At 34.8% G+C, this 27,036-nt stretch overlaps 1 protein-coding gene across 4 annotated transcripts in view; it reads left to right on the forward strand.

Moving 5' to 3' along the window:
- Positions 1-5,393: 5,393 nt before the first annotated feature.
- Positions 5,394-27,036, forward strand: part of LOC108482703 (187-kDa microtubule-associated protein AIR9) — a 29,300-nt gene continuing 7,657 nt past the window's right edge. Inside the window, exons 1-30 of one of the 4 annotated variants that reach the window (XM_053028811.1) lie at positions 5,394-5,619; positions 6,663-7,525; positions 8,279-8,350; positions 8,840-8,905; positions 9,020-9,091; positions 9,172-9,237; positions 9,341-9,403; positions 9,509-9,574; positions 10,434-10,533; positions 10,694-10,795; positions 11,297-11,529; positions 11,664-11,778; positions 11,980-12,100; positions 12,205-12,380; positions 12,857-12,992; positions 13,352-13,452; positions 13,540-13,587; positions 15,478-15,662; positions 15,757-15,874; positions 16,060-16,187; positions 16,445-16,613; positions 17,359-17,477; positions 17,676-17,844; positions 17,963-18,047; positions 18,153-18,226; positions 18,312-18,431; positions 18,536-18,731; positions 18,824-18,945; positions 19,137-19,344; positions 26,856-26,929. In XM_053028811.1, coding sequence (XP_052884771.1) covers positions 6,683-7,525; positions 8,279-8,350; positions 8,840-8,905; positions 9,020-9,091; positions 9,172-9,237; positions 9,341-9,403; positions 9,509-9,574; positions 10,434-10,533; positions 10,694-10,795; positions 11,297-11,529; positions 11,664-11,778; positions 11,980-12,100; positions 12,205-12,380; positions 12,857-12,992; positions 13,352-13,452; positions 13,540-13,587; positions 15,478-15,662; positions 15,757-15,874; positions 16,060-16,187; positions 16,445-16,613; positions 17,359-17,477; positions 17,676-17,844; positions 17,963-18,047; positions 18,153-18,226; positions 18,312-18,431; positions 18,536-18,731; positions 18,824-18,945; positions 19,137-19,344; positions 26,856-26,929 — 4,147 coding nt within the window. In that variant the 5' untranslated portion in view covers positions 5,394-5,619; positions 6,663-6,682. Of the gene's footprint in view, positions 5,620-5,643; positions 5,914-6,662; positions 7,526-8,278; positions 8,351-8,839; positions 8,906-9,019; positions 9,092-9,171; positions 9,238-9,340; positions 9,404-9,508; positions 9,575-10,433; positions 10,534-10,693; positions 10,796-11,296; positions 11,530-11,663; positions 11,779-11,979; positions 12,101-12,204; positions 12,381-12,856; positions 12,993-13,351; positions 13,453-13,539; positions 13,588-15,477; positions 15,663-15,756; positions 15,875-16,059; positions 16,188-16,444; positions 16,614-17,358; positions 17,478-17,675; positions 17,845-17,962; positions 18,048-18,152; positions 18,227-18,311; positions 18,432-18,535; positions 18,732-18,820; positions 18,946-19,136; positions 19,345-26,855; positions 26,930-27,036 lie in introns of those variants that run through there. The other 3 variants (XM_053028803.1, XM_053028802.1, XM_053028805.1) reach the window with 3 other exon arrangements.

The raw sequence follows: 27,036 nt of genomic DNA on the forward strand, positions 1-27,036 counted from the left end.
TTTGAGCTTGAACCTCTTAATTTCCTAGCCGCGTGTTCTTTTCTTCTTTTCTTTTCTTTCTTTTTCTAATTTGCATGCAATCCTCTTTCTTTCCACTTTCCTACCATTTCTTTTATTATGTTTCTATTATATTATTATATAATAAAATTTACATACATTTTATGCCATTTATTATAGCATACATATATTAAGTAATATATATACATCATACATTATTAGTGACGTCCACCACATTAAATAAATGCTTATTTACTATTTTAGTCCTTTTAGTTTATTTCAATTTATAATTCAACTTTTAACTCCTACGCGATTTAATCCATGTACCTTAACAACACCTAATATCACAAAAATTTACTTAACCAAAATCTAATTCACTACTAACTAACATTGTAAATATTTAATAAAAATTATTTACGGGTTCATTTTACGGAAATGGAGTCCCGAACCTCACTTTTCGACACCCCTAACTATCGGGTCTTTACAAACACATATTTCACAAGTTAAACATGAGTACAAGAAAGCTTAAACTCGAAATTAGAGTAGAGATTTAGGCTACTTCTAAATTCCCAAATAACACATTGAATCGTGTCTACTAATAGCGATTCCAAACACTCACCAATTATGCTTTTGTTGAAATACCGAAAGCTTAAACTAGCTTTTCCTTAACTCGTACAAGGCCCTGATGAATCCGAAGCTTCAATACAATAAACCATACAACAACACAATCATCAATTAGTTAAGGACTCAACTCAAACAGTAAAAAACATAAGCCTAAGCTATGTTCTCATGTAATCGAAACATTCGACATTGCAAACTTGACTTCCAAATATCTTCGGCCATACTTAATCTTTTTGTCTAAAACAAATTCTATTTATCTAATTAATCACCTATGACTAATTCTCAACCTTTAAACTACACATAACTACTCGGTTTATCGTATCGAAATTTTCAACATGTTTATGGCAATTTTCACGAATATTCATTAAATCCTTAACAAAACTTTAAACTAAGTTTAGAAACCTTCTAATCATGCAAAACTAATTGAATAACATTTTGAAATTATGTTTTTACTCAAAAATTTGGAATCCATCACTAACAACACAATTTTTAGCTTTTAAACAAAACATGCGATTTAATGGTTAAAAACTTGGTTTTAAAGACTATATAGTATCTAAAACTAATAGAAAGATGAACAGTTACCTTCGATGGAAGAAAATTGAACTTTTAACATGAATTCGAGAAAACCCACAAGTGAGGAAGATGATGAAATCAATGAGATTTTAGGGTGTTTTCTTGAAATATTATGTAGATTATTGACTTGGGTGATGATAAGAATAATAAGGATGAAGATTTAATAAGGAAAATCAAAGATAAAAGGTTAAGAGAGCAAGGGACAGCACAAACTAGCAAAGGAGAAGAGTTAACATGAAATTTGTAAGTGGGGAATGATTTTAGGTTGTATTTTAAAATTTTGGTAAAACTGTTTCATAAACACATAGAATTTTGACCCTTTTACAAATTAATCCTTATTTCAAAATTAAAAGCCTTGTCAGTATATTTTTCAAAAATTGATTTAATTTTCAAAATGCCATAGACAAAAATATTTACGATTACCATGCTTGCAGAATTTTGAGCACTCTAAAGCTAAAATCCTTAAAATACCCCTAAAAACTCTTAAACCCTACTTTAGGGTGTTATAAGTTTATTCACTCAACTTATTTCAATTCATTACACTAATCCCATGTTTTTTCATAAGCACCGCCACACTACAGACCATTGCCGCAAGTGGTTGGCTTTTCTATTCCCGCAAGTACATATTTCCCTACATTAATGTCCCTCATATATTTCACCCCCTGCCGACCCTAATGTCAGGCTAGATGCTAACAGACCCATATATCGGGCCAAATGTCAGGGCATACACCATCACCAATGATGATGTCGATGCTGATGTAGCACTCGACACTGATACAAATGCCTATGCAACACTCAATGTTGATTTCGATGCCCAAGGCAATGTCGACGTACACAGGATTTGGGGCACCTTATGGTTAATTGCCTATAGTGACCTAAACACCGCCCGCATCACTGCTTTACCAAGGTGGGTATTAGCACAACCATCATCCGCTAGAGTGTTAGATACACGATGAAAGGCTTGGACCACATAACAATCGACCACGGAAGACAAGGATGACGTTGGCAAACCCGAAGACGAAGATCATGGGGAATTGGTAGGTGGGAGTCCGAACAACGATGATGCTGAGAAAGAAGTCTATAGGCTCGTACATCTAGATACACCTCAAAGTGTACCTCCAATTGCATCTCCGGATATACATCTGATTGCACCTCTGGTTGTACGCAAAAATCCTCCACTCGATCGTTGTCCATCATCTTGTGGCACACATTCTCCCTGACGACACGAGTAATGTATTTTTGTTGTTCTTAATATTGCGATGTAAATATTTACAAAAGTAAATAAATAAACCATTTAATTCAAACATTATATTTATCTTCGTTTCTATGTAACGTGAGTCATGCGTAAGTTAACAATGCATAACAAGTTTTAATTTCCTAAATAAAGGAAGCACTGCATCTGTAATATTATTTGGAAGAAAATAATCTTATTGACGCTGAGGCCCTAATGTATCTCTATATAGAGAACATGTTTCTTCGTATGCCCTGAGCTTCTACAATACCCGCATAATATCTATTGACTATCCCTCTCCCTAATATGCATGTTGTTTCTTATCATTGTGGAATTCGGGATATCTTTCGGGATGTGATGCAGCTCCATGTTTGGCGCCAACTCGTATGGCACGCTGGGCACGATGACCACATAATCTCATCTGGGACAGTCAGGAATTCAGGACTCCACACACTGTAAATCCTTTCTAGTCGGTAAATATCATTGATGTAAGGCGCGTACTCAATTCTTACGTTCCCACATGTGACAATCACATGTGCGCATGGGAACCGAAGTGCTTGGAATCTCTAACAATCCCAAGTCCCTATTGTTAGGTTCATACGATAGGATGTCGTCAACATGTCCTGGGTGAGCGTAGCGTGCTCCGTGACTAAAAAATCGAGGTTTCGACGTGAGTGGAAAACTACATACATAGTGTTTACCCTCATTGTGTTTCATTAGATCTCCTTCATGACGTCATCACACCACGTACCACCACCCGCTATCTTTCCAGCATACATTATCGCCCTCTTCAGAAATAGAGTGACTAGGGGGAATTATGTTTCCTTTACAACTGAGGTCATTGGCAAATGACACGTCCCTTTCAGTACAAAATTGATGCATTTGGATAAGTTTGACATCTTATGCGCATATCGTAGGCCCCCATCGTACGATTATATACACTATTAGAATAGTATATTCGTTAGGTATGATGCACTGTATGCATTGATGGTACTCCAGTTGTTAGCATTTTATGGAATCGATGTTGGACAAGCTTGTAACCTGTCGAGAAATGCCTACTTGTTAGTGCAAGGAGTAAACTCCTGAATAGTGGAAGTAGTGTAATGTATATATTAAATAGTTGGAACTACAAAACCATGTCAATGACTAGGTCTTGCTCAATTTCTGAAGGATATTTTTTGTGGTAGTTCAATTCCACATGTCGTAAGCAGTACCGATGATGTGTACGATCTTAGAGGTTACTATGTCAATAGGAAGGCTCACTCTACTGGGTGTGCTTTCTCTAACAAAATTTCTTCTGCCCAAAATTAAAAGTTTGACGCTTCGTATTTTTTAGTCGTTTTAACCACATTTCAAATATGTGCTTCACTCCTGCAATACGTTTTCAACGAAATGATTTTTTTGTTTTTCCAAATAGACCTTTTCCTGCACCTATAAAAGGGGTTTCACACACCAAACTTCATTGTCCCTCAAACATCTTCTATCACACACTCTCAACCTCTACTCTATAAATCATTTTTAGGTGCTAACAATTCTAGTCGCTAAAAATATTTCTTTAATGTTCAAGGTATTCTTAAGTTGTCGGTGATGCGATATCGCTCTGAGCCACACACATTTTATATATCATGTCGATTAGGGACCATTACCTCTGAAGCATATCCCAAAGAAGTCAAGTTCGGGGTGGTTTTGCTTTCTACTGTTAATGGTAGAAGTCTACGTAGAGGCCTCAATTGGCGGTTGTTATGCGGTAATGGATCAAGGTATAACGGGAAACCAATTGATAGTTATTATGCGACCATGAGCTCAATCTTTTCAGATACCCAAAAATGATGCCTTATAAATACCATACAGAAAAACTTTAGGGCTTTCCACTATAATCGGTATAATTGTTTTCTCCATTTTTAGGCAATTAATACCTTTAACCTTCATTCTTATTTGAAGGCCAGTACCGTCGTGGACGCAAGAGGACTTTCAAGCAGGGAGTGGCTGTTGCGGTGTAGTAAATGTGACATTCCTTTCTGGGCGATGATGGTTGTCTTTATTAAACAAGTCATTAATTACTACAACCGTTACTGCGTTGACCCGAGTTTAACCTCTACAGTGCCGGAACATCCGCTCTCTACCTGAGAGCCCTATTGTGTCCACCTCAGTGTCAGCCTTCGAATAAGAATGAAAAGTCAAAGATATTGGCGCTTGGAAATAAAGAAAAAATTTACGTTGATTACACCGAAAGTCCTTAGAGTTTTTTCATATAATTATGGTATCAATATTAGGTATGGTATATATATAGGGCATCGTTTGCGGGTATCCAAAAAGCTTAAACTCTTAACCGTGAAACGACCGTCAGTTGGCCCTCGGTTATACTCGAACCCGTGACCGCATCACAACCGTTAACTGGAACCTACACCTAGACTTCGACCCTTGATCGTATCAAGCATTATTACCCCGAAACCAGATTTCCTCACAATGGGTTTCTGAAGTGATGGTCCTATCCCATCATGACATATGAAATGTATATGTTCTGAGGCGCATTATCACATCCCCGATCCCTCAAATCTACATATAAACCTTTGGGGTTTCAACTATAAACCTTAAACCCTTCCTAAAAACCCTAAATCCTAGAATATAAACCAAGCCCTAAACCTTAACCTTAAAAAAATTAAAAATGGTTAGAGTTTTTAAGAGAGAGTTAGGTGTGCTTTCCTGCCACTTGTGCAGAGAGAATGCGTTTTCCCTTTCTCTCTTCTGAGAACAACCTATTTCTCTAAATAAAAAAATGGCCCAAGGGAGTAATTAAAAAAAAGTGACATTTTATGCTAATTTAACCTTAATTTGTTGCAAAAAAAAAATGTAAATAATACCAACAAAAAGAATCTAAATAAAACTAGCTACACAAAAAGTTGTGACAAATTGTTTTATTTTATTTAGTTTCATTAAAGAAGTTGTTTTGGGTTGAGGGTAAGAGGAACTTGAGTAAATATTGTATTTTTTAATGTTTGTCCATTCTAAATGTGACTTCTAGTAATAAATTTTTTCCTCTCTTCATTTTCTATTATTTTCATTCATTTGTAATTCGTACGCCAGCAAACATTCTAGAAAAAATGAAAATTATTTTCGAAAACATTATCCAGAAAGAAAACGGTTCGAGTCACGTCTAGAGTTCTGACTGAGTGGACTCGCCAGATTTTTTTTAAACAGTAAGTTTTCTATTTTCCGCCATTTTAATCAGTACAAACAGAAATAATTTGAAGACAATAAAACAAACACTCGCACTCACATAAGCAGCACCCTTTCCTCTCTGCATTGCTTTTCAACTACTAAGCTTCCATTTTCCTTTTTCTTTTTCTCTCAGCTCGTCTTATCTTCTTCAACCTTTTTCCTGCTTTGCTTTTTGCCCCATCTTAACAAATTTATATCTTATTTTCTGCTAAAATATAAAAACCCTAGTTGTAATAGTACTCTTCTCCGGATCTACATTGCTGTACATTTAGGTAAGACTTCTTTTTCTGTTCTTTCTTTCCTCTTTTCCCTCTTCTCCCCGTTAGATCTGAGTAAAAACATTTAATTTTTGCTGAACAACCTGCATTGTCTACTAGATCCAACCATTATCTTTCTCTACCTCTAATTCTCATACCTACTTATCTGCCGAACCTTGTTCTTTTTAAGTAATTTTCTTAGAACAATCTTTCTTTTGAAAAGGTTGGCGTAATTATGTTTCCACTTTGGTTGCATTGTTATCCGTTTGGTAGATAAGAAAAGTGAAGGGAGTGGGAAGGAAAAAGAGCTCCCATTTTTGTTTTGTATAATTATTATTATTATTATTTCGGTTTGGTTTTAAAGGAAGGAAAGAGGCAACTTACATAAGCATCGGTTACAGTGAGTGTGCATTATTAACGTTTAAAGTCAATACTTTTTTGCTTTCGTTTCCTTTTTAACCATTGTCGGTCACCAAACTAGGCACACTCACCTCTCATATTGCAATGGAAACGAAAAATAAAGAGGAATTTGGGTTTTTCTTTTTTGATTTGCTTTTGAGGCAACCGCAATTTAAAGATTATTTTGGTTAGAGTGGCTCAGATAAGGAGTCCCAAATTTATATTCCGCTGCTCCGTTTAGTTCCTTTCTGCTTTTGTCATTTGGTATTTTCTCAAACGGGCAACAGTTTGTGAAAGTATCAGTTTTGAGTTTTTGATTAGTACTTTTAGGGGGCTGAAGGACACTTTTGTTTCTGATTTGCTAGAACTAGTATTGTAGCTTAAAATGGAGGACCCCGAAGCACAACCTGGTGAAGATCCGGTGATAAAGCCCCTAAATTTGGATCACCATTTCGCTGAAAGTCCTGCAGAAAGTGTGACTAAGGTTGCTAAACCTGGGAAATCTAGTGAAGCAGCAAAGCCAAAAGTCTCAGCACCGGCTAATTCAACCAGAAAGAGAAGTGATACTAGAAATGGATCTGAATTAAGTTCAGGTTTTGCTAGATCAACTGTATCTTCTTCATTGAGATCATCCAATTCTGTTGCCGTGACAAGAAGGAACAGCACAGGAGGCTTGTCTGAGAAGTCATCAGCCTCTACTGCAAGACAGCAAAACAATACTAGTTCTATTGCAGGCAAGAAACCCTCCACCCTGTCGGCTACTGATTCAGTTAGGCGGTCCCTACCAGAACTCAGAGGAAGTTCACTGTCTTCATCGGCAACAAAACTAACACCCCGAGCAAACCTTTCTGAGACTAGGAAGTCGGTTCCAGTGTCACCTGTGGGTCGAAGTTTAAGTACATCAACTGCGTCTGATACAAGTATACAAAAAACTCTGAGAAAGTCCACTGTAAAGCCATCGTCGTCAGCCTCTTCATCCTTGAAAAAGATTAGTTCTTCATCACTGGATGGCACTGCCAGTAGCTCCAGTAAGAAGACAATCTCAAAGGTTTCTTCTCCAATCACACGGTCACCTACGGTATCCAGTGGTTTAAGATCTGGGTCTTTGTCATCATCCCTGGATAGGAGTTCTAATTTATCTGGGCGGAAGAAAGCAGCGACCCCAGAAAGTAGAGATTCACGTTTCATTGTTCTTCCTCAGGTGGAGATCAAAGCTGGTGATGATGTGGTAAGAATATCTGTTACATCACTGAATGTCTTATGGTATTCATCAGCATGTTAACAATGACGTTGTCAGCAATTTAGGTATGATTGGACCTATGCAGTCTGCTTTCTAGGATCTGATTTACATTGCCGCTGCATTTGTGATATGATTATGATTTATGAATAAAGAACTTAAAATGTTTTAGTGGCATTGGTTTTTCTCTTTATTTCTACCTGAACGCTTGACAGTGGATTTTCCATATTGAAAGTTTGTTTCCATTCTGGAAAACATATAAATTATCCTTGTTATGTTGATCTTTGCTGTCTTATCTGTTTTATAGGATTTCTTTAAAGTGACCATTGTAAGGATGATTGTAGTGAGAAAAAATTGTCTTTGAATCAACTATGTACTGGAGATTTCAATTTTCTGGTGATTTCCTTGTGAATGAACGCCTAACCATTGAACATACTAGGAATACCCTAGCTTTAGCCTAGACATGCTTAAGATGAGCTGTTAATCCCTATTCTCCAAGTGGCTATCTGCGAGTAGTTCATATGTTATCAAAGTTGTAGTTCTCTTTTGATGATTTTGTAAATTTATCTACATAGATGTACATCTCTTTTACCCATCTCTCTCTCTCTCACTATATATATATATATCTTTGTGTGTGCATATTGTATTCTCTATGGCTTTTTAGTGATCCTCATAAAACGCCATATGTCTTCTGGCTAAGCTTCTAATTGATAAAGTTGTTTTGTTTTTCCACTGCATTACCAGAGATTGGATCTTAGGGGCCATAGAGTGCGCAACCTTAATGCTGGTGGGTTGAACTTGTCACCAAATCTAGAGGTAAACTAATTCTTTTGCCAGGCATCCTTATATAAATTTATCCAATTTTATTAGAAATTTTGTATGTTTTTTTCATTTGAAGTTGCTCCATATCAAACAATGTCCTTTTTTTTTTCCCTTTGTAAAATATCATAGAACATCCATACACTAAGGGTCCAACACGAAATTTAGCACTTAGGTTGCTGGTGTATGGCTTATATCTGTTGCTCCATTGTATGGGGTTTTTCTATTTTTAGGCCTTATTTGTTAGGTTTGACCTAGTTTTGATATCTTCAACTTTGTATAACTATAAAGCATGTGTGCTTGAAATTGTTTATCTAGACTAGAACTCAGTTTGAGGCAGGGATGAGCAACTTAGGAACTGAAGTGGAATCAGTCTGATTTTATTGTTCATATCGGCTGTATTATGGGATGAGATTAGAATATTACTGGAGAAGTTCCGTTGAATTTCATATTGTTGTTCCTTCTGCTAATTATTTTGTTTGGCAGTTTGTTTATCTCAGAGACAATCTCTTATCAACATTGGAAGGAGTTGAAATATTGACACGAGTGAAGGTTTGATAATTTGAATTACACATTTTTGTCTTTTACTTGCTTTGTTTAAGAACTAATTTATTATATTTATCTTTTTGAATAATTTGGGAATTGATGAGAGTAAATTCTTTACAGGTTCTTGATTTGAGCTTTAATGATTTCAAAGGGCCAGGATTTGAACCTCTTGCGAATTGCAAAGCCCTACAGGTTTGTCTTTCTTGAATGACGAGAGCAAACGTCAATGTCCTTAATGCTTCAAGGTTCTAACATGTTTATTGCTTGTGTAGCAATTATATCTTGCTGGGAATCAAATCACTTCACTTATAAGTTTACCTCAGCTACCGAACTTGGAGGTGAGCTCTTGATATTTATCTTTGAGATCATGTTAAGATTTAAAATTTATTTTAGCCTTCTAAATTTTGTACATTTTCGTTCTTGTTCCCTGTCTTTCTCTAGTTTCTCTCTGTTGCTCAAAACAAGTTGAAATCCCTTGCAATGGCAAGTCAACCTCGACTACAGGTTATATCCTATTTTGATTGTTTGCTTATTATTGGTTATTTGTTATATAATTCTGGCTGTTTATTGCATAATATTGATAAAGTTTAGTTCATATTTCCTACACAGGTTTTAGCTGCCAGCAAAAATAGAATATCAACTCTAAAGGGTTTTCCCTATCTTCCTGTTCTTGAGGTTTGTACCGTGAGTTTGTAATATAAGTTGGTATGTATCATGAAAAAATTCTAAGACAAACTATGAGGAATTTTACAGCGTTACTTTCCTGCCTTATGCACACATAAAAGTAAACTATAATAAGAAAGAAAAATCTCCCTTTTAAAACTAAGATGTCTGTTGTAGATACAAAATCAAATAGTTGTACATATAGTTCTTCAAATTGGTTTGTCAAATCCTGAGAATCTTGGAATAAGAATCCCAAATTTCTTCAAATAGTTGTACCTATAGTTCTTCGAAATGTCCATTGTGGCTTCGCTTTGATGCCAACTTTTTATGGTCCTGAGTTTGGGATTGAGTATCCAAACTAGTAACACAAAAATCAAATTCAAAGAGAGGATCTTTGCCTTTATATCAGTTCCTACTTTTGCTTATGGTCGTCGAACTCTGAGGAAGTTTCCTACCTTAATTACTGGAGCTTTCAATTCCCTTTATTCATTAATAATTTTCCTCTTAAATAGAAGTTTACGATTTAGGAAATAAGATGCAAAACCTTAGTTTCATATTCTATTAAGGAAACTAAAATATGAAAACAAAGTACCCTAATTTATTAGGATGTTTTATTTAAACTAATAAGTGAATTCTAGTAAATAAAATCACAGTCAAATCCTACTAAAATCAGATTCAAATCAGAACTAAATACCTAACAAAGTCTAATGGTTCTAATACCATGAAAGAATTCTAAGTTAGCTGTACATAATCCTCTAAATAAGTATATAAAATCTCTTCTATTTAGCCTATCAAACCTTGAGAATATTGGAATAAGAATCCCAGATTTCCTCAACATCATAACGGGTTTTCTCATTGTGATGTGGTTCAGCATTTGCGAGTGGAGGAGAACCCTATACTTAAGATGCCTCATTTGGAAGCAGCTTCCATTTTACTTGTTGGGCCGACCTTGAAGAAATTTAATGATAGAGGTACTTTACAGTTGGCAATATATTGGTTTAGGAACTCTAATGTTTCATCTTTTGTTCTATGCATTAAACTCTTTCTATGTGAGAGGTTAACGTTGCTTTTGACAATCTATAGCTAAGTTTGCTTTAGTCTCTCTGGAACTAATATGGGCCATTCTTTTAGATCTTTCCCGAGAGGAGCTAGCACTTGCAAAGCGTTATCCTACACATACGGCTTTGTGCATTAGGGATGGTTGGGAGTTTTCTCGTCCAGAGCATGCTGCAGGTTTGTATTTTATGATAACTCGTTTACCATTTGCATTGCAAATTGGTTCTAATAAGATAGTTTCAATAGTGTTTTGAGATTGCATGTCATTTTTAGTATGGTTAACTATTTACATAATTCATTGAGTACATGGTGTTTAGTAGTTATGGGAGAAGTTTCAGTGCATTTGTGTGATTCCAGCTATAGGTACACATGCCAGTAAAAAAGGGAAAGGGAGATGTTCTTGTCAAAGCATGCTCTTTGATGCTTGTTGTGTTGTTACAACAGTAATAGGAAAGGGGAAAAGACAGAATGTAGTTAATCCTTGAAATTTTTGTATGTTCTCCTAACATGAACAACTTTTCCTTGGTAGTATATCTTAAAATCGTATGTGGTACATGGACTGAGTTTAAGATTGCTCGATGTGACTCATTGCTCTTGGGGTGGCGGGTGTAAATGCATGTAAAAAACACATGGACTGCTGTGGCAATTGAGTATTAAAATGTATGGTTTTCTCAACAGACTCAACATTTCGCTTCCTGTTTGAGCAATGGAAGGATCATTTTCCTCCTGGTTATCTGCTTAAAGAAGCCTCTCTTGACAAACCTTTTGAAGAGGATGCTTGTCGCTGTCACATAGTTTTTGTTCAGGAGAGCACCTTGAGCATTGACTCAGATATAATCTTAAAGTATAAATGGTTTCTGGGTGAGAGAACACTTTCGAATTTCACTGCTATTCCTGACGTCAATGGTGAGGTAATTGATTAATGCTAGATTGTTACTTCTGCTTTAAATTTATATTGGTCGATTAATACTTATATTTTATGCCTTGCAATGACATCTTTTCTTTATTGTTCTTTTGTTCAATATGGTATTATGTGATTGTCTAGGTTTACTGGCCGAAGCAGGGAGACATAAATAAAATATTGAAAGTGGAATGCATTCCAGTTTTAGGGGAAACCGAGTATCCTCCAATTTTTGCCATATCCTCTCCAGTTGCAGGAGGTTTTTACCATGTCCTGTGGTTATTGAATTTTCCTCAATTTGGTTCCTTGTTTTGCAATATGTCTTAGTGCACGTGCATGCTCGGAGCAGAACCTGTTCATATCTTCAAATTTATATGCACATGCATACCGTGTTTATTTCACTTTGTACAAACTTCTCTTAGCTTCTCCACTCTAAAGCTTGCTTCTCTGCCTTGTAAAGGGAATGGAATTCCAAAGGTTGTAAACCTTGAAGTACATGGAGAACTGGTGGAAGGTAATGTAATCAAGGGTCACGCTAAGGTTGCATGGTGTGGTGGGACTCCTGGGAAGGGTGTTGCTAGGTAAGAATGCTTCTTAAAGTGGTTTTACGACATACCCATACTGCTTACATGTTTCTTTTAAATGAAAGCCTTACGGATAAATTTTTTGTTTTCCACATTTTCAGCTGGTTAAGGAAAAGATGGAACAGCAGCCCGGTGGTAATTGCTGGAGCAGAGGATGAAGAGTATCAATTGACCTTAGATGACATTGACTCCAGTTTGGTCTTTATGTATACTCCAGTAACAGAAGAAGGTGCCAAAGGGGAGCCTCAATATAAGTATACTGATTTTGTAAAAGCAGGTATGTCGGAAAAGTCTATGCATATCTCATCTTCTAGCATTGGTATAATTTAATTTTGTTTCTTAAATATGTCACTCAATTTTGGTGGTATCTCATTTTTAAAAATATGCTTTTGTTTTTTCTCTGGCAGATTACTTATTTCAATATTAGTTCTATATGATTTCTATAGCAGTTGTTTGCATTTCTATTAACTGTTCATATCATTGTATCATGTAAGCTGCAAATTATACTTTGTTATAACATTCTTCAAAAGATATAGATGTCTCCTTGAAGTCTTGGCAGCTTTGAGTAGAACTAGTTTTGCATTTCCTGTTGAATCTGCTTATCTCTTCTTTTCATTTTTCTAGTTCAATAAAGGGATTCTAAGTTGAGTACTTAATTAGATGTTATGGGGAGCTTATTCCCTGTCGTTCATCTTCTTTTGTGCTTTCTCTCATTTTTAATTCCAATTTAAAATAATTGAAATATGTTTGCAGCTGCTCCATCCGTTAATAATGTCCGAATTGTTGGGGATGCTGTAGAAGGGAATGTTATCAGGGGAGTTGGCAATTACTTTGGAGGAAGAGAGGGTCCGAGCAAGTTTGAGTGGTTACGCGAGAATAAGGAGACCGGGTTAGTACACTTTTAAAATGAGTACTTTGGAGCATAAGTGGATCTAATCCTTTCTCCTCTTGTGTTTTGCTAAATTTGAAGTTAACCTAATTCCTTTTGCAATTTTTTACAATTTTTTTTATTTTTTCCTTCTTACAACATTTTTGTTCACTTGGGCTCTCTTACACTTATGCATGATTGTACTTTCTTCCATATGGAGATATTGTCTTAATCACTCAACTATTATGATGATTGGATTATTTTCATGAAATTTATCTAGAGATTTAATCCCACCATCGTTTTCACACAGTTTTCTTACATTACATCACATTACCTTATGTTAGTTCTTCATTCATCCTTTTACTGGAATTTGTTGACAGAGACTTTCTGATAGTGACAAGTGGTACACCTGAGTATACTTTGACGAAAGAAGATGTTGGGCGACGCTTGGCTTTTGTATATATACCTATAAACTTTGAGGGTATATCCAATTTGCCCTTTTTGAACTTTCTTACCATCAAGCAACTTGTAAATTGGATGGTAATGTGGTAATATTCACTGTTTTCAGGACAGGAAGGGGAATCTGTGTCAATAGTCTCTGGTACCGTGAGGCAAGGTATACTCATTTATGTTTATGTTTCACGGTAATGTATATTTTATCATTGTTTGTTGTTAAACTGGTAGTAGATACATGACTAGAAAAGTTTGGTAATTGATTTAATTTAATTTTATGGGGTAACTCTTAGTTTGCTTTTAGAGAATGCTTATCCTATTTATTCTGCAGAATCTGTGAAAAAAAAGAGAGCCCACTGCAACCTGTGGTTGACTTCTCTATCATCAGTACTATAATAGACATTGTACTGCTTACTCCTTTCCAATATTTTAAGAATGTTCACTCGTCCATGGCATCATCAGGCTTGTTGAATGTTACCCCAAATAAATATATTTGTTTTAATTGGCAAAAGGATCTAAAAACCCTTGTAAAAAATAAAAAAAAAAATCAATTAAGTTCCTAAGGAAAAGTGCACTCAATTGAGCTTTGAGTGACAAAACATCAATTAAGTCCTGTTAGTGGAAACTGTTTTTATCAGTTTGACCATTAACGAATTCTGACTGACTAATGGAAGCAATGAGAAGCTTACATGGTATGTCATGTCGATAAGTATGCTGACTTGACATGCTACGTTAGCATATATTTTAAAAAATAAAAAAAAATCATAAAAAAGATATATAAAAGAATTATTAAAATGCATGTTCGAATGAACTTGGACAAATTGATGTGCAAGTTCATTTTAATTTGGACAACAAATTCTGGATGTGGTTCAGAACATTATATATATAAATGGTAAAAAATAATAAAACATTAAATATTAAAATGGTAAAAATTATAATAATTCTAAAAATTAAAATTTTAAAAATCATAAAAACAAAAGAATTTTAAAATATTTTAAAATTATAAAATTATTAAAAATTGTAAAAACTGAAAATAGTCGATGAAATATAGTAGGACCAAAATATCACATGATATTGTGGACTAAAATGAAATTTGGCACAAATATATGTATATATTACACACATATATGTATGTATAATAGAAACCACAATATCTACACTAATTTGAATATACATACATATATGCATGTTAAAAATAAGAGGTATTTTTAAGAAAAATGGTGGCACAAAATATTAACACTAATTTTAATATACATATACATGTGTGTGTGTAATATATATGTATATGTGCATGTATATGTATATATTTGTATCAAATTTTATTTTAGTCATCATAATGTGTGATATTTTGATCGTATTATGTGTAATTGACTATTTTGACAATTTTTAATAATTTTTAATTTTAATATTTTTACCTTTTAAATAATTTTATAATTATTTATATTTTTAATAATTTTATAATATTCTAAACCATCTTCAGAATGTATCTAGGAAATGGATGTCCATATTAAATGAACATGGATGTTAAGTTGTCAGGGTTTTTCTAGACATGCACTATTTAGTTACTATTTAGGGTTTTTTAAAAACATGTTGACGTGCCACATAAGTATCCTCAAGGCATGCCACATGTCAGTTTTTATTACTTCCGTCAGCCACATCAGTGTCTGTTAACAGTGAAATCATTCTACGGCGGTTTCCGTTAATGGAATGCCCTAATTGATATATATATATATATATATTTTTGTGATTGAGGGCTCAATTGATTTTTTTTACGAAGAGCTCTTTAGACCCTTTTGCCATTTTAATTTGTATGGTGAGGTATTATTATCTTCTTATATTGATTGCAAACTATTCTTTATGTTCCCAGTTTGCTTATAACTTATGCTTTTCATTTTATGAATGTAATCCTTGGAGCAAGAAATATCATCTATGATATCAAGAGTTTAGTCCTTAACGTTTATCATCCTTATAGATAAGAATTAATTCTTGGTGTGACTGCTTTCTTGTGTTACTAATTTCCTTTGTTTTGTGATATTATTTTTTAAATTTCCAGCGCCACCAAAAGTAACAAATGTTAAGATAATTGGCGATTTGAGGGAGAACAGTAAGATTACTGTGACCGGTGCTGTCATGGGAGGTACTGAAGGTTCAAGCAGAGTACAGTGGTTTAAGACAAATTCGTCAACGCTCAATGGTGAGAATGAGCTTGAAGCAATGAGCACTTCCAAAGTTGCTAAGGTTGGTTGTTACTAAAATATCCACACATGTAGTTCCTTGTCCTCTCACATTTATACTTGATGCAAACTCTGAGTTGACTTTGACCTTTATTTAGGCATTCCGCATACCATTAGGAGCAGTTGGCTGTTATATTGTTGCAAAATATACTCCGATGACTCCTAATGGTGAATCTGGTGAATCAGTATATGTTATAACGGAAAGAGTAGTGGAGAGTAAGTAATTTCTTTTTCTAATTTTTGTATTTTTTTGTTGAATTCCAGTGAAAAGTGAACAATGAATGCAGGAAGGTTTACTTGTAACTTGGGATTTTTTATCTCAACTCTCCCCCCTCCTCGTTTGAGTTTTTAACAATTCACTTATGTGATTGATGTACATGTGTGTATCCTGACCTGTACAGCTCTTCCCCCCAGCCTGAATTTCTTATCTATCACGGGTGATTATAGTGAAGGTGGTATACTGACAGCATCATATGGCTATATAGGGGGTCAAGAAGGAAAAAGTATCTACAATTGGTACCTTCATGAGGTATACATTTCAGTTATACCCAGGGTTCTAATATGATTTCATTTACTTGCAAATGGTTGAGTTAGTCCCTTTGTCAAGTTTTGATGCTTTAAATGTATTAAGTTTAATGAAACTCTATTATCGTATGACTCTGCTTTGATAATAAGAAAAAAAAACTACCAAAATCTAAAGAAAAAAAATAAAGGTGCTAAAAGCATCTAAGCTAAGCTTTTGTAAATGAGTTCTGTTCTTACTACATATGTTATTGGAATCTGTAGGTTGAAAATGACATGGGCACTCTGATTCATGAGGTTTCTGGGCTTCTTCAGTATCGTGTAACCAAAGATGCAATTGGTAAATTTATCTCCTTTCAGTGTATTCCAGTGCGTGATGATGGGATTGTAGGTGAGCCAAGAACCTGCTTGGGACAGGAACGTATTCGTCCTGGTAACATCTTATCTTTTATCTCAGTATTTCTTATTCATCTTTTCTTCCTCTAACTTGTTAACTTTTAACTAATTGAACTTTTGTAGTGGATTTAAAAAAAAAAATAGCATTTACGTTTATTGGAGAATGGAGAATAATTGTTGAATTGGAGAAAATGGAACTTAGGAGAAGTTTGATGTTTAGGGATGTAAAATTCTCTCATTTACCCAGTTTCATCTACTTGGTGGCTTTGTGTTTCATCTGGTGATAAGGCTAGACTGTATTTGATTGATTCAAATGAGCAGGTTGAATGTTGTTAGCATCTTAATATATTGATTTCTTCTGAATTAATTCTATCTAACTTCGTACAATTTTAGGAAGCTTACCGTTATGCAACAAAAATGATCTTGTATATTATAAAGGATGCTTGAAGAAACTTGTATTATACAACATGTGGTTCTGTTATGATCAAATATGCTTTCCTTGGAATAATCTTTTGGCGGCAAGCATGGAAAATGCATATTTGATATCTGCATTGTGACATGTCTAATATAGATTGCACTGAGTCTACAGTTTTTTTATGTCTAATATCCTTTTGTAACTTTCTGTTTGCAATTTAATAATGGAGGGATTTTTATTTTCCTGGCATCTAAGCCCTTTATTTGTCTTGTTCTTCTTCTAAAGGAGAATAAGCTTTGGTGCATTCTTGGTTGCTAAATTTGGAGTGATTGGGTTTCACTCTTGTGTTGTGCTTCTTGATGACCAGGAAGCCCGAGATTGCTTGCTCTTCAGATAGTTGGAGATGCTGTTGAAGGAACTATTTTGAGTGTTGAGAAAAACTACTGGGGTGGTGAAGAGGGTGATTCCGTTTTTCGTTGGTTCCAGGTAATTATCTGACTGTCTTTCTGTAAACTACTATCTTCTTAATTGTATGCAGTATTCATGAAACATTGCTATTATAGATGAAGTTCATAATTAGTATTCTAAGTTGACATACATGGAAATTTATTTGAAAACTTCTTTGATGTTGCATTATAGAATTTTGTTTTCTGTAACTTATTAATAAAATATGTATATCTGCAGACTAGTTCAGATGGTTCGCAATGTGAGATTAGGGGTGCTAGTAGCTCATCATATATGCCGACCGTTGATGATATTGGTTTCTTTATTTCAGTCTCATGTGAGCCTGTGAGAAATGACTGGGCTCGTGGTCCCATTGTTCTTTCTGAACAAATTGGACCTATAGTAGCTGGTATAGAGTTAGCTTTCTAAGACTTCTCTTTTAGTTTTTACTTTTTATTTTACCTATACCAAGTTTTGATCATTAATAATTGAATAGGTATAATTTGGAAATTAAAATTGAAATGCAGGTCCCCCTACTTGTCAGTCTCTGGAGTTTCTTGGATCAATCATGGAGGGACAACGTTTGAGCTTCATTGCTTCATATATTGGAGGGTGAGACTCTTGGTGAAATGCCTTCGTCTTTGATGAGAGAGCTAATTTATGTCTGACTTGTAGTACACAGACCTTGTTGAATTAAAATTCTTGTTCTTGATTCAGGGAGAGGGGAGATTGTTTACATGAATGGTTTAGACTGAAAGCCAATGGGATCAAGGAGAAACTAAGTAGTGATGGTGAGTTTTGTTTTTGAATGTTAATTGAAAATTTCTAGATAACCATTTGGAGATGCAAGGCTGAAATTCTTGCATATCTTTCCAGAGTTTCTTGATTTAACTCTTGATGATGTGGGAAGAAGTATTGAACTTGTTTACACTCCCATACGCAAAGATGGAATCAAAGGGACTCCTAGGAGCATAATATCTGATGAGATTTCTCCCGGTGAGTTGTATTGCTCATTTTTAGTTTTGTTTGTTAATTTTTAAATTTGGACACTTTGGTACCATGCTTATTCCTCTTATCATGCCCAAATTTTCTTGTATCAGCGGATCCAGTAGGTTTGGCCCTAGTCATTCCTGATTGCCATCAGAACCAGGAGATTGTCCCACAAAAAACATATTTTGGTGGACAGGAAGGTGTTGGAAAGTATACTTGGCATAGAACAAAGACCAAGCCAAATGGGTTGGATTTGATAGATATATCTAGTTCTTCTGAAGATGTTGTTATGTGTGGTCAGACATTGTAAGTTTAAGTTTGATGTGATAGGGTACATGATTTCTAATTCCTTTTGCACATGCAAAATGGACATTTATTAATACCTTCTACTTTAGCAGCACATATACTCCATCACTGGAAGATGTGGGTGCTTATTTAGTACTACAATGGCTACCCACTCGTGTCGATGGTCAATCTGGAAAGCCATTAGTTGCAATTTCTAGCTCAGAAGTTATCCCAGGTATATCTGTAATTCATTTTGGTTACATATATATTTTTTGTCCATACTGAATAATATTCACTTGCCAACCTTAGTCTTTACTCCCCCTCCTCCCGGTCTCACCCCACCCGACCCGACCCCAAGTATCCATGATGATTCATGTTCATGGTTCTAAACTTTTTGTTGAGCTCAAATGGTTTTGGGTATTGCAGCACCTCCAGCAGTTTCCAGTGTTCATGTAAAGCAGCTGACTTCAGGAATATATTCTGGGGAGGGTGAATTTTCTGGTGGCTACGAGGGATCAAGTCTGTTTAGTTGGTATAGAGAGACAAGTGATGGAACAATCATTCTCATCAATGGGGCTAACCATAAAACTTATGAGGTCACTGATGCAGATTACAACAGTCGTCTGTTGTTTGGGTAAGCATTGCATCATACTCATGTTACTTGGAGGTTGGATATTCTTTGAAAAAAATATTAGTTACGTTGTCACCACCAAATAATTTTACTTAATAACTCGTGCCATATTTAGCTTAAAAGTTATTTCCTTTTTTTTTGCTATTTAACCCTAAAAATTTTGATCTTTGTAACAGACGTAGAAATCGAGAAGAAAGCAAAATAAATATTATGATAAGAAAAAAAAAACTTTTGTTTATTCACATAATAAGGTATCTTATTTATACAAGTTACAAGAGTCAATTTAAGGAAAGAAATCAAAATAAGCAAAATCCCTAAAAATCTCCACATCATAATATATAAAAAATACCTCTAAGATTTAGCTTAACTAATATCTTATTTACAGCACTCCCCCTCAAGTTGGAGCATAGATATTAATCATGCTTAGCCTATTATAAATACAATCAACCTGAGCTCCATTCAAAGCTTTTGTGAAGGTATCTCTTGTTATTATTTTATTAGAAGTATTAGGAGATTTTATTTGAGTTTTATATTTGTACGAGATTTCTTTAATTAAAAGTATCTTTATGGTATTGGGTTGTATTAGGGTTTAGGAGTTTTTTTGATGATTCTTTTTTTAATTTCCTTAGCTTATAAGTATTTTATTCAACTCAGTAAACTTATGTAATGTCTATTTAATAGGTTGATTGGGAGCAAAAAATAAAAAAAAAAGAAGCTAGAATTTATTCCAATATTTAGAGTTTTAAGACTCTTTCTTAACGAGTTTAAGGTTTGGAATTCCTATCGACGAGTTTCATTTGTTCATCATAGGACATTGTTGACCATTGACTATTGACAACCTTGTCAATCAAGGCTGATATGAATTCTTGGGCTAAATTATTGGAATTTATTCTATTTATTGTGAAGATTGTATTTCTTTAAGTAGTTCAACATACTTGTATATATACCCATGTAAATACTTGAGTTAATACATAAGAAAATTATTCCAAAACCCTCAATTTGTTATTTTTCGTCAATTTTTTATGGTATCAGAGCTAGAATTCCAGATTTGAAACTCAATTTTTTTTCTTTTTTTTTCAAAACCCTAGAAACCCAAATTTGGTACTTTCCACCCTATGCTTCTCTTTTTTTCTCATTGTCCCTAGGAAGAATCGAAACCTCATTGTCGGCAAAACCCTTGATTTTGGTAGGCCAACTCTTTGCGCGTGGGTCTCACTCACCACCGTTAGCTTTTGCGTATTCATCCACACACTGGCGTGTGACACACACCTCTTAAGGTCGTCATTGCTCCGGTCAGTTTTGCTGGGCTCTTAGGCATTGTTTCGGCCTTCCTTTATTGTTTTTTGGTTGTTGGGACTAGTTTTTTGGGAAGCTAGGTTTTGAAGTTTTAGTATTTAGACGGATAATCCCTCTTTACTAATTAGCCTCGTAAAGTTGGATGAAAAAAGTAATCTCGCATGGTCATGTTCATTTTTGGCATTCATCAAAGCTAGATGCTTGTAGGGATATATTATTGGAGCTACCAAGAAACCCGTTGAAAAAGATTCTACCTTTGTTAAGTGGGACTCCAAAAAATTCTCTTGTTTGTTCTTGGCTTATCAATGCTGGAGCCTCATATCTCGAAAACCTATCTATTGCTCGATACCACCACAAAGATATGGGAGGTAGCAACTCTTACATACTTGAAGGTTGGGAATGATGCTCAAGTCTTCGAAATTCGAAATAAAGTCCATAACATCAAACAAAGTGAGATGACAATCTCAATATTTTTCAAAACTTAAGTGGATTATGGCAGGAATTGGATTACTAACAAGATCTTTAGGCAGATTGTATTGGACATGTAGTCAAATTCAAAAAGATGATTGCCAAGGGGTGGGTTTATGATTTCCTCATTGGGTTAAATAATGATTATGGTCAAATACGAGTTCAAGTATTGGGTAAGATACCATTTCCCTCACTTGGAGAACCATTGCTCATGTGCAACAAGAAGAGAGTTGGGAGTGCTATGCTCTACAACACCTATTGAAAATGTTGGAATGGTTGCTAGAGGTTCACGAAAGCATCCTAAGGCCAAGGATTCAGATAAAGATCATCTGCATTGTGAGTATTGTGGTAAATCGAGACACACCAAGGAAACTTGTTGGAAACTACATGGTTGACCCATAGAGGAAGGAGAGGAAAACGAACCACTTCAACTTGTGGTTAAGCCAATCTTTCTGAAACCACAGTCATCCAAAGAGACAACTACCACCAAGACATTTTCTATAGATGAAATTCAACATCTAAAGTGTCTTCTGTCTTAACCTGGCTCCTCTAATGCAATGTCTCATCTTGTGATATCAGGTAAAGCCCTTAATGCCTACATTAATACTGTCATAGATTATTGATTCTGGAGCGAATAGACACATGATGAGATCCTTTAAAAACCTTTTTAACTATTCTCCTTGTCCAACCAAAGATAGTGTCCTTATATTTCAATATCCTCTAAAAACCGGATCAAGTTTTGTCAATTGTATTCCCAAAATTTCACTATCTTTTGTGCTTCATGTCCTTAGATTTCCTGTCAACATCCTATTAGTTAGTGTCATCACTAAAGCCATAAATTGTAAACATGAGGTTTTCCCTAATTGTTGTCTTTTAGAATCTTTAAACGGGGAAGAGGATTGACAGTGGTAAAATGCATGATGACTTTTACATGTTGGAGGAGAATTTAGATTTGGATCAGTGTTAAAACTCCTTTTGGTGGAAATAAGAATGTTAAAAGGGAAATAATATAATGGCATAGATGGTTAAGGCATCCATCTTTTTATGTTTTAGAAAAGTTATATCCAAGCTTGTTTTCAAAGATACAGTTTGGTTCATTGGTTTGTGATGCATTTGAATGTGCCAAACATACCTGAAATTCTTATTCTTTGTGAAATAATAGTAGTGTTCCTTTTATGACTATTCATTCTGATGTTTGAGGACCTAGTAAAATTGGCTCATTAAATGAAACTCGTTGGTTTGTCACTTTTATTGATTGTTGCACTAGGATGACATGAGATTACTTAATTAAATCAAAAAGTAATGTTTTCTCTTGTTTCCAATCTTTTCACAAGATGATTAGTACTAATTTTGATACGAAAGGGAAATTTTTGAGAACTGATAATGGCACGGAATTCAACTTTGTTTCTTACTACAGTCTTATGGGATCATCCATAAAACAACTTGTCCAATAACTAGTGCACAAAATAGGGTGGTAGAAAGGAAGAATAAACACTTGTTAGAAGTAGCTCGGTCCTTAATGGTCACAATGACTCCCAAAGCCTTACTAAGGAAATGTTCTTGTAGTTGCATATTTGATTACACAATTCCTCTAAAGGTGTTTGGGTGTTTTTGTTTTGTTGAGTCTCGAAATGTTGGAAAATTAGATCCTCGTGCCCTTAAGTGTGTATTTGTTGCATACTTTCCTACACAAAAGGGCTACAAATTTTATCATCCTCCGATTAAAAGATAGTCAGTATGGATGTTACATTTTGCGAAGATGAATCCTACTTCAGCATCAAGGAGTCACCTTTTTAGGGGGAGCATGGTACAGAAGAGTTTACAACTATGCCTAGTATTGTTGCTTTAGGTGATTTTATTCAAAGTGAAAAACCTGTTCGGGGGAGATTATGGAACGCTTGAATGAGTCGAATTTGAAGGCTCACGAAGAAATAAGGTAGAAACCATCATGCACCTTACTCAATGCCAAGAATCTACCTCTCTCGGTAAATCATATATAATTCCTAGTTCTCCTAATGATTTAGATTTGCCTATAGCTCAAAGGAAAGGTGTCAGTTCCTATACCAAACATCCTAATCTAACTTTATTTCCTGAGTCATTGTTTCATTTCTATAAAGCTCTTGCGTTGTCCATGTCTTTTGTGTGTATTCCATAGGATTGGCGGGAAGCTTTTAATGATCCAAGGTGGAAGGGTGACATAATTGAAGAGATGAATGCTCTAGCAAAGAATGAGACTTCGGAATTGTTGCTCTTCTGCAATTAAAGAAACTAGTTGGATGCAAGTGGGTGTTCACAATAAAACAAAGGCAGATGGATTGGTTGAGAGGTTTGAAGTAAGACTGATAACTAAGGGTTTCACTCAGACTTTATGGAGTGAACTGTCAAAAGACACTTGCCCTTGATGCCAATACGAATACTATTCGAATCCTGCTATTGTGTGTGACAAACCTTGATTTAGACTTGCAGCAATTTGATATAAAGAATGTGTTCTTGCATAGAGATTTGGAAGATGAGGTTTATACGAAGATTCCTCCTGGTTTTGGTAATGTAAACACCCAAGGGTAAGTTTGTAGATTGAAGAAATCTTTGTACGATTTGAAATAATTTTCTAGTGTTATGGTGTTAGAACTTTAGTCTGGCAAACTTTTCGACTTTAGGCGATTTCTTGGGTTCAAATCCTGTTTAAGTCAGCTTATTCTCAAAAAATGAAAATTCTTACAAAAATTCTCTAAGGCACCGAAGCAAAGCAGAAGCAAACTTATGCGAAAGAGCAATGAGAAACAAAAAGCCAAAGGAAAAATCTCACACTAAGTGTTTGAGTAAATGCCTTCAATATATATTTTTAACTCAAGAATGGGATAAATATAAATGAAGGGAGAGAGAGCTCTATTTATAGCTAAGCTATTTCAGATTCAATGATACAAATCAAATTACATTAATGATTAAAGATTAGTTCCCTTTACAATAAGAGATTTTTAATGGATTCAAATTCTATACATGTTTATCTTTTAGCATTTACAATAATTACCCTGGTAAAATACAATGTTTACAATTTAATTAGAATCCAAATAGATGGACCTTGCGTCTTTTCTAAGCAATGGGTCAATCCTGTCAGGTTGAATGATCCCTAATGAACAAGAGGGAATATCAGAGTGTGCCTTGGTTGCGGGTCTTTGTGCGGCTCATGACACTAGAGGATGGTTTGATAGATTTAGTAAACCAATGATAGGGGATGACAAAGAAGGGATGACATGGCTAAAAGGGTAGTTGGCTCAGGAAATTGAGATTTAAGGATTTGGGAAAATTGCATTTCTTAGGAATTGAGGTTGCTAGATTAGGGATGGAATCTTCATCTCTTAAAGAAAATGCAGTCTAGATCTCTTGACAAAACCAAGAGTGATGGGGTGTAAACCAGCATAATGACTTGTAGAGAACAATCACAAGTTGAAAGCGAGAGTTAGAAAATCTAAGGACATGGAAAGATATTAGAGATTAGTGGGGAGATTAATTTATCTCTCACACACTAGACTAGACATAACATATTTCGTTAGTCTAGTAAGCTAGTTTATGCATGATCCTTGAGAACCTCATGCAAGTTGTCTTTTTTTCTCTAAACTTGGTTATCTTCAAGTAGAAGCTTTTATGGATGCAAATTGGGCTGGGTCACTAGATGGTCGAAGATCAACATTCAGATATTGCACACTTGTGGGAGGTAATTGTGTCACGTGGAGAAGTAAATTGAGTATAGTTGCTCGTTTGAGTGCTGAGGTAGAATATAGAGCAATGGCTCAGGGAGTTTGTGAGCTTTTGTTGTTGAAGAAATTGATAGAGGAATTAAGGTTGTTAGAAGGGAAAAAAATGTCCTTGAATTGTGACAACAAAACTGCCGTAATTATTGCTTAAAATCTAGTCCAACATGATTGAACAAAGCATATTGAGATTGATAGACACTTCATTAAAAAGAAGTTGACTACTAGTATTCTGAACTTAGTTCATGTGGCATCTGATCGGCAATTAGCCAATATCTTTACCAAAGGACTCAACAATAGAACTTTTCACAATTTGATCTACAAGTTGGGCATGTGTGATATCTACGCACCAACTTAAAGGGGAGTGTTAACCATTGACTGTTGATAGTCTTGTCAATCAACGTTGATCTAATTTCTTGGGATTTTATTTATTCTATTTATTGTGGAGATTGTATTTCTTAAGTAGTTCAACATAATTGTGTATATATACCCATGTAAATACTTGAGTTAATACACAAGAAAATTATTTCAAAACCTTCAAATTTTTATTTTTTTCGTCAATTTCTTCAGACATTCGCGGGGAAGAAGTAAAAATCAAGGAAACAACCTTGTTGAGACATATAGTTTGCCTGTGAATTGTCCAGTGACAAGATATATAAGTTGGGATTGTATCATCTCTTGGTTGATCTCTAGCTTTAACATAACCTGTAGAGATAAACTTTTCTTGAATCTTTTCTTGAATAAAGTGTCATTCAACTTCAATATGCTTAGTTCGCTCATGATATATTAGATTAGAGTGTATATATATATATATAGCATCTTGATTGTCACATCACTACTTTGTTGGCAATACAATTTTTAATCCAAATTCACAATTGATACACCCATGCAATCTCACACACAAATTTTGCCATAGCTTTGAATTTTGATTCTACACCGATATGCTACTTTCTATTTCTTGTTTTTCCAATAAATTAAGTTTCCTCCAACAAACACACAATATCTTGTTATAGAATCCTATTTTTTTTTTCTGATTCTGCCCAATTTGTATACGAGAAGCACTCAATATTAGTGTTTACATGATTTTCATATAATAAACCTTGTCTTGGACTTCCCTTTAAATAACAAAGAATTTGTTCGAAGGTCACCCAATGTTTGACTATTGGAGAAGACATGAACTGACTCACAATACCAATAGAGTATGTAATGCTCAAACGAGTTCTGTAAGATGGTTCAATTTCCTTTGGAGCTTCAAATAAGAAAATATACACTTTCCATCAAGTTTGTTGAACTTTCACATCTAGGCTAAACAGCAACAAAACTTTAATCTCTTCATACACCTTTTTAAACTCCGTAAAATAGGCTTCGAGAGACTATCATACACCTTTTTAAACTCCGTAAAATAGGCTTCGAGAGACTATCTTGTTTCTCTAGCAGTAGAACGCTTGACATAACTCGTTCATAAGAGATATTCTGTCTCCCAAAATACAAAAAATCCAAGTAATCCTTTGGCTCCTTAAAAAATTTATAGTGATTAATCAGAGAAATCAGTTCAATAGCATTATGAAATCGTAAAAATAATTGAGCATTTTCCCTTAGCCACTTGTTTGGTATCATTGGTAGGATGGTTTTTCGGTTAAGCGATCCTCTTTATCGATGCTTCATAAATAAATCCAAGCCATCTTGCTCCGATCTAGATAATCGGCTCCAGTTAAATTGTGCTTTGATACCATGTAACAGAAGTAGAAACCAAGGAGAAAGAAGAAAGTTATGAGAAGAGAAAACTTGTGTTTATTCACATAATAGGTGTCCTATTTATGCAAGTTAAAGAATCAACTTAAGGAAAGAAATCGAAGTAAATAAAATCCCTAAAAATTTGTACATAATAGTATCTAATCTGTAGGATTTATCCTAATATCTTATTTACAACAGTCTCCAACAATCTTACTGCTTAAATTGTAGCTGTACTTGTCATTTTAAGCTGATAAATGCTTCTCTCAGGTACACACCAGTTCGATCAGATTCAGTTGTTGGAGAACTTAAGCTGTCTGAACCAACTGAAATTGTTTTCCCTGGTAAGCAAAGTATTTGCCTTTGTCTCTTGGGCAGGGAAGCATTATTTGAATCAAATATTTCTTCAAAGGCAATGGATATTTGGAATGTGGAATTCCCATCTCATTGG

This window comes from Gossypium arboreum, chromosome 1 (assembly GCF_025698485.1).
Source record: "Gossypium arboreum isolate Shixiya-1 chromosome 1, ASM2569848v2, whole genome shotgun sequence".
NCBI classification, from domain to species: domain Eukaryota; kingdom Viridiplantae; phylum Streptophyta; class Magnoliopsida; order Malvales; family Malvaceae; genus Gossypium; species Gossypium arboreum.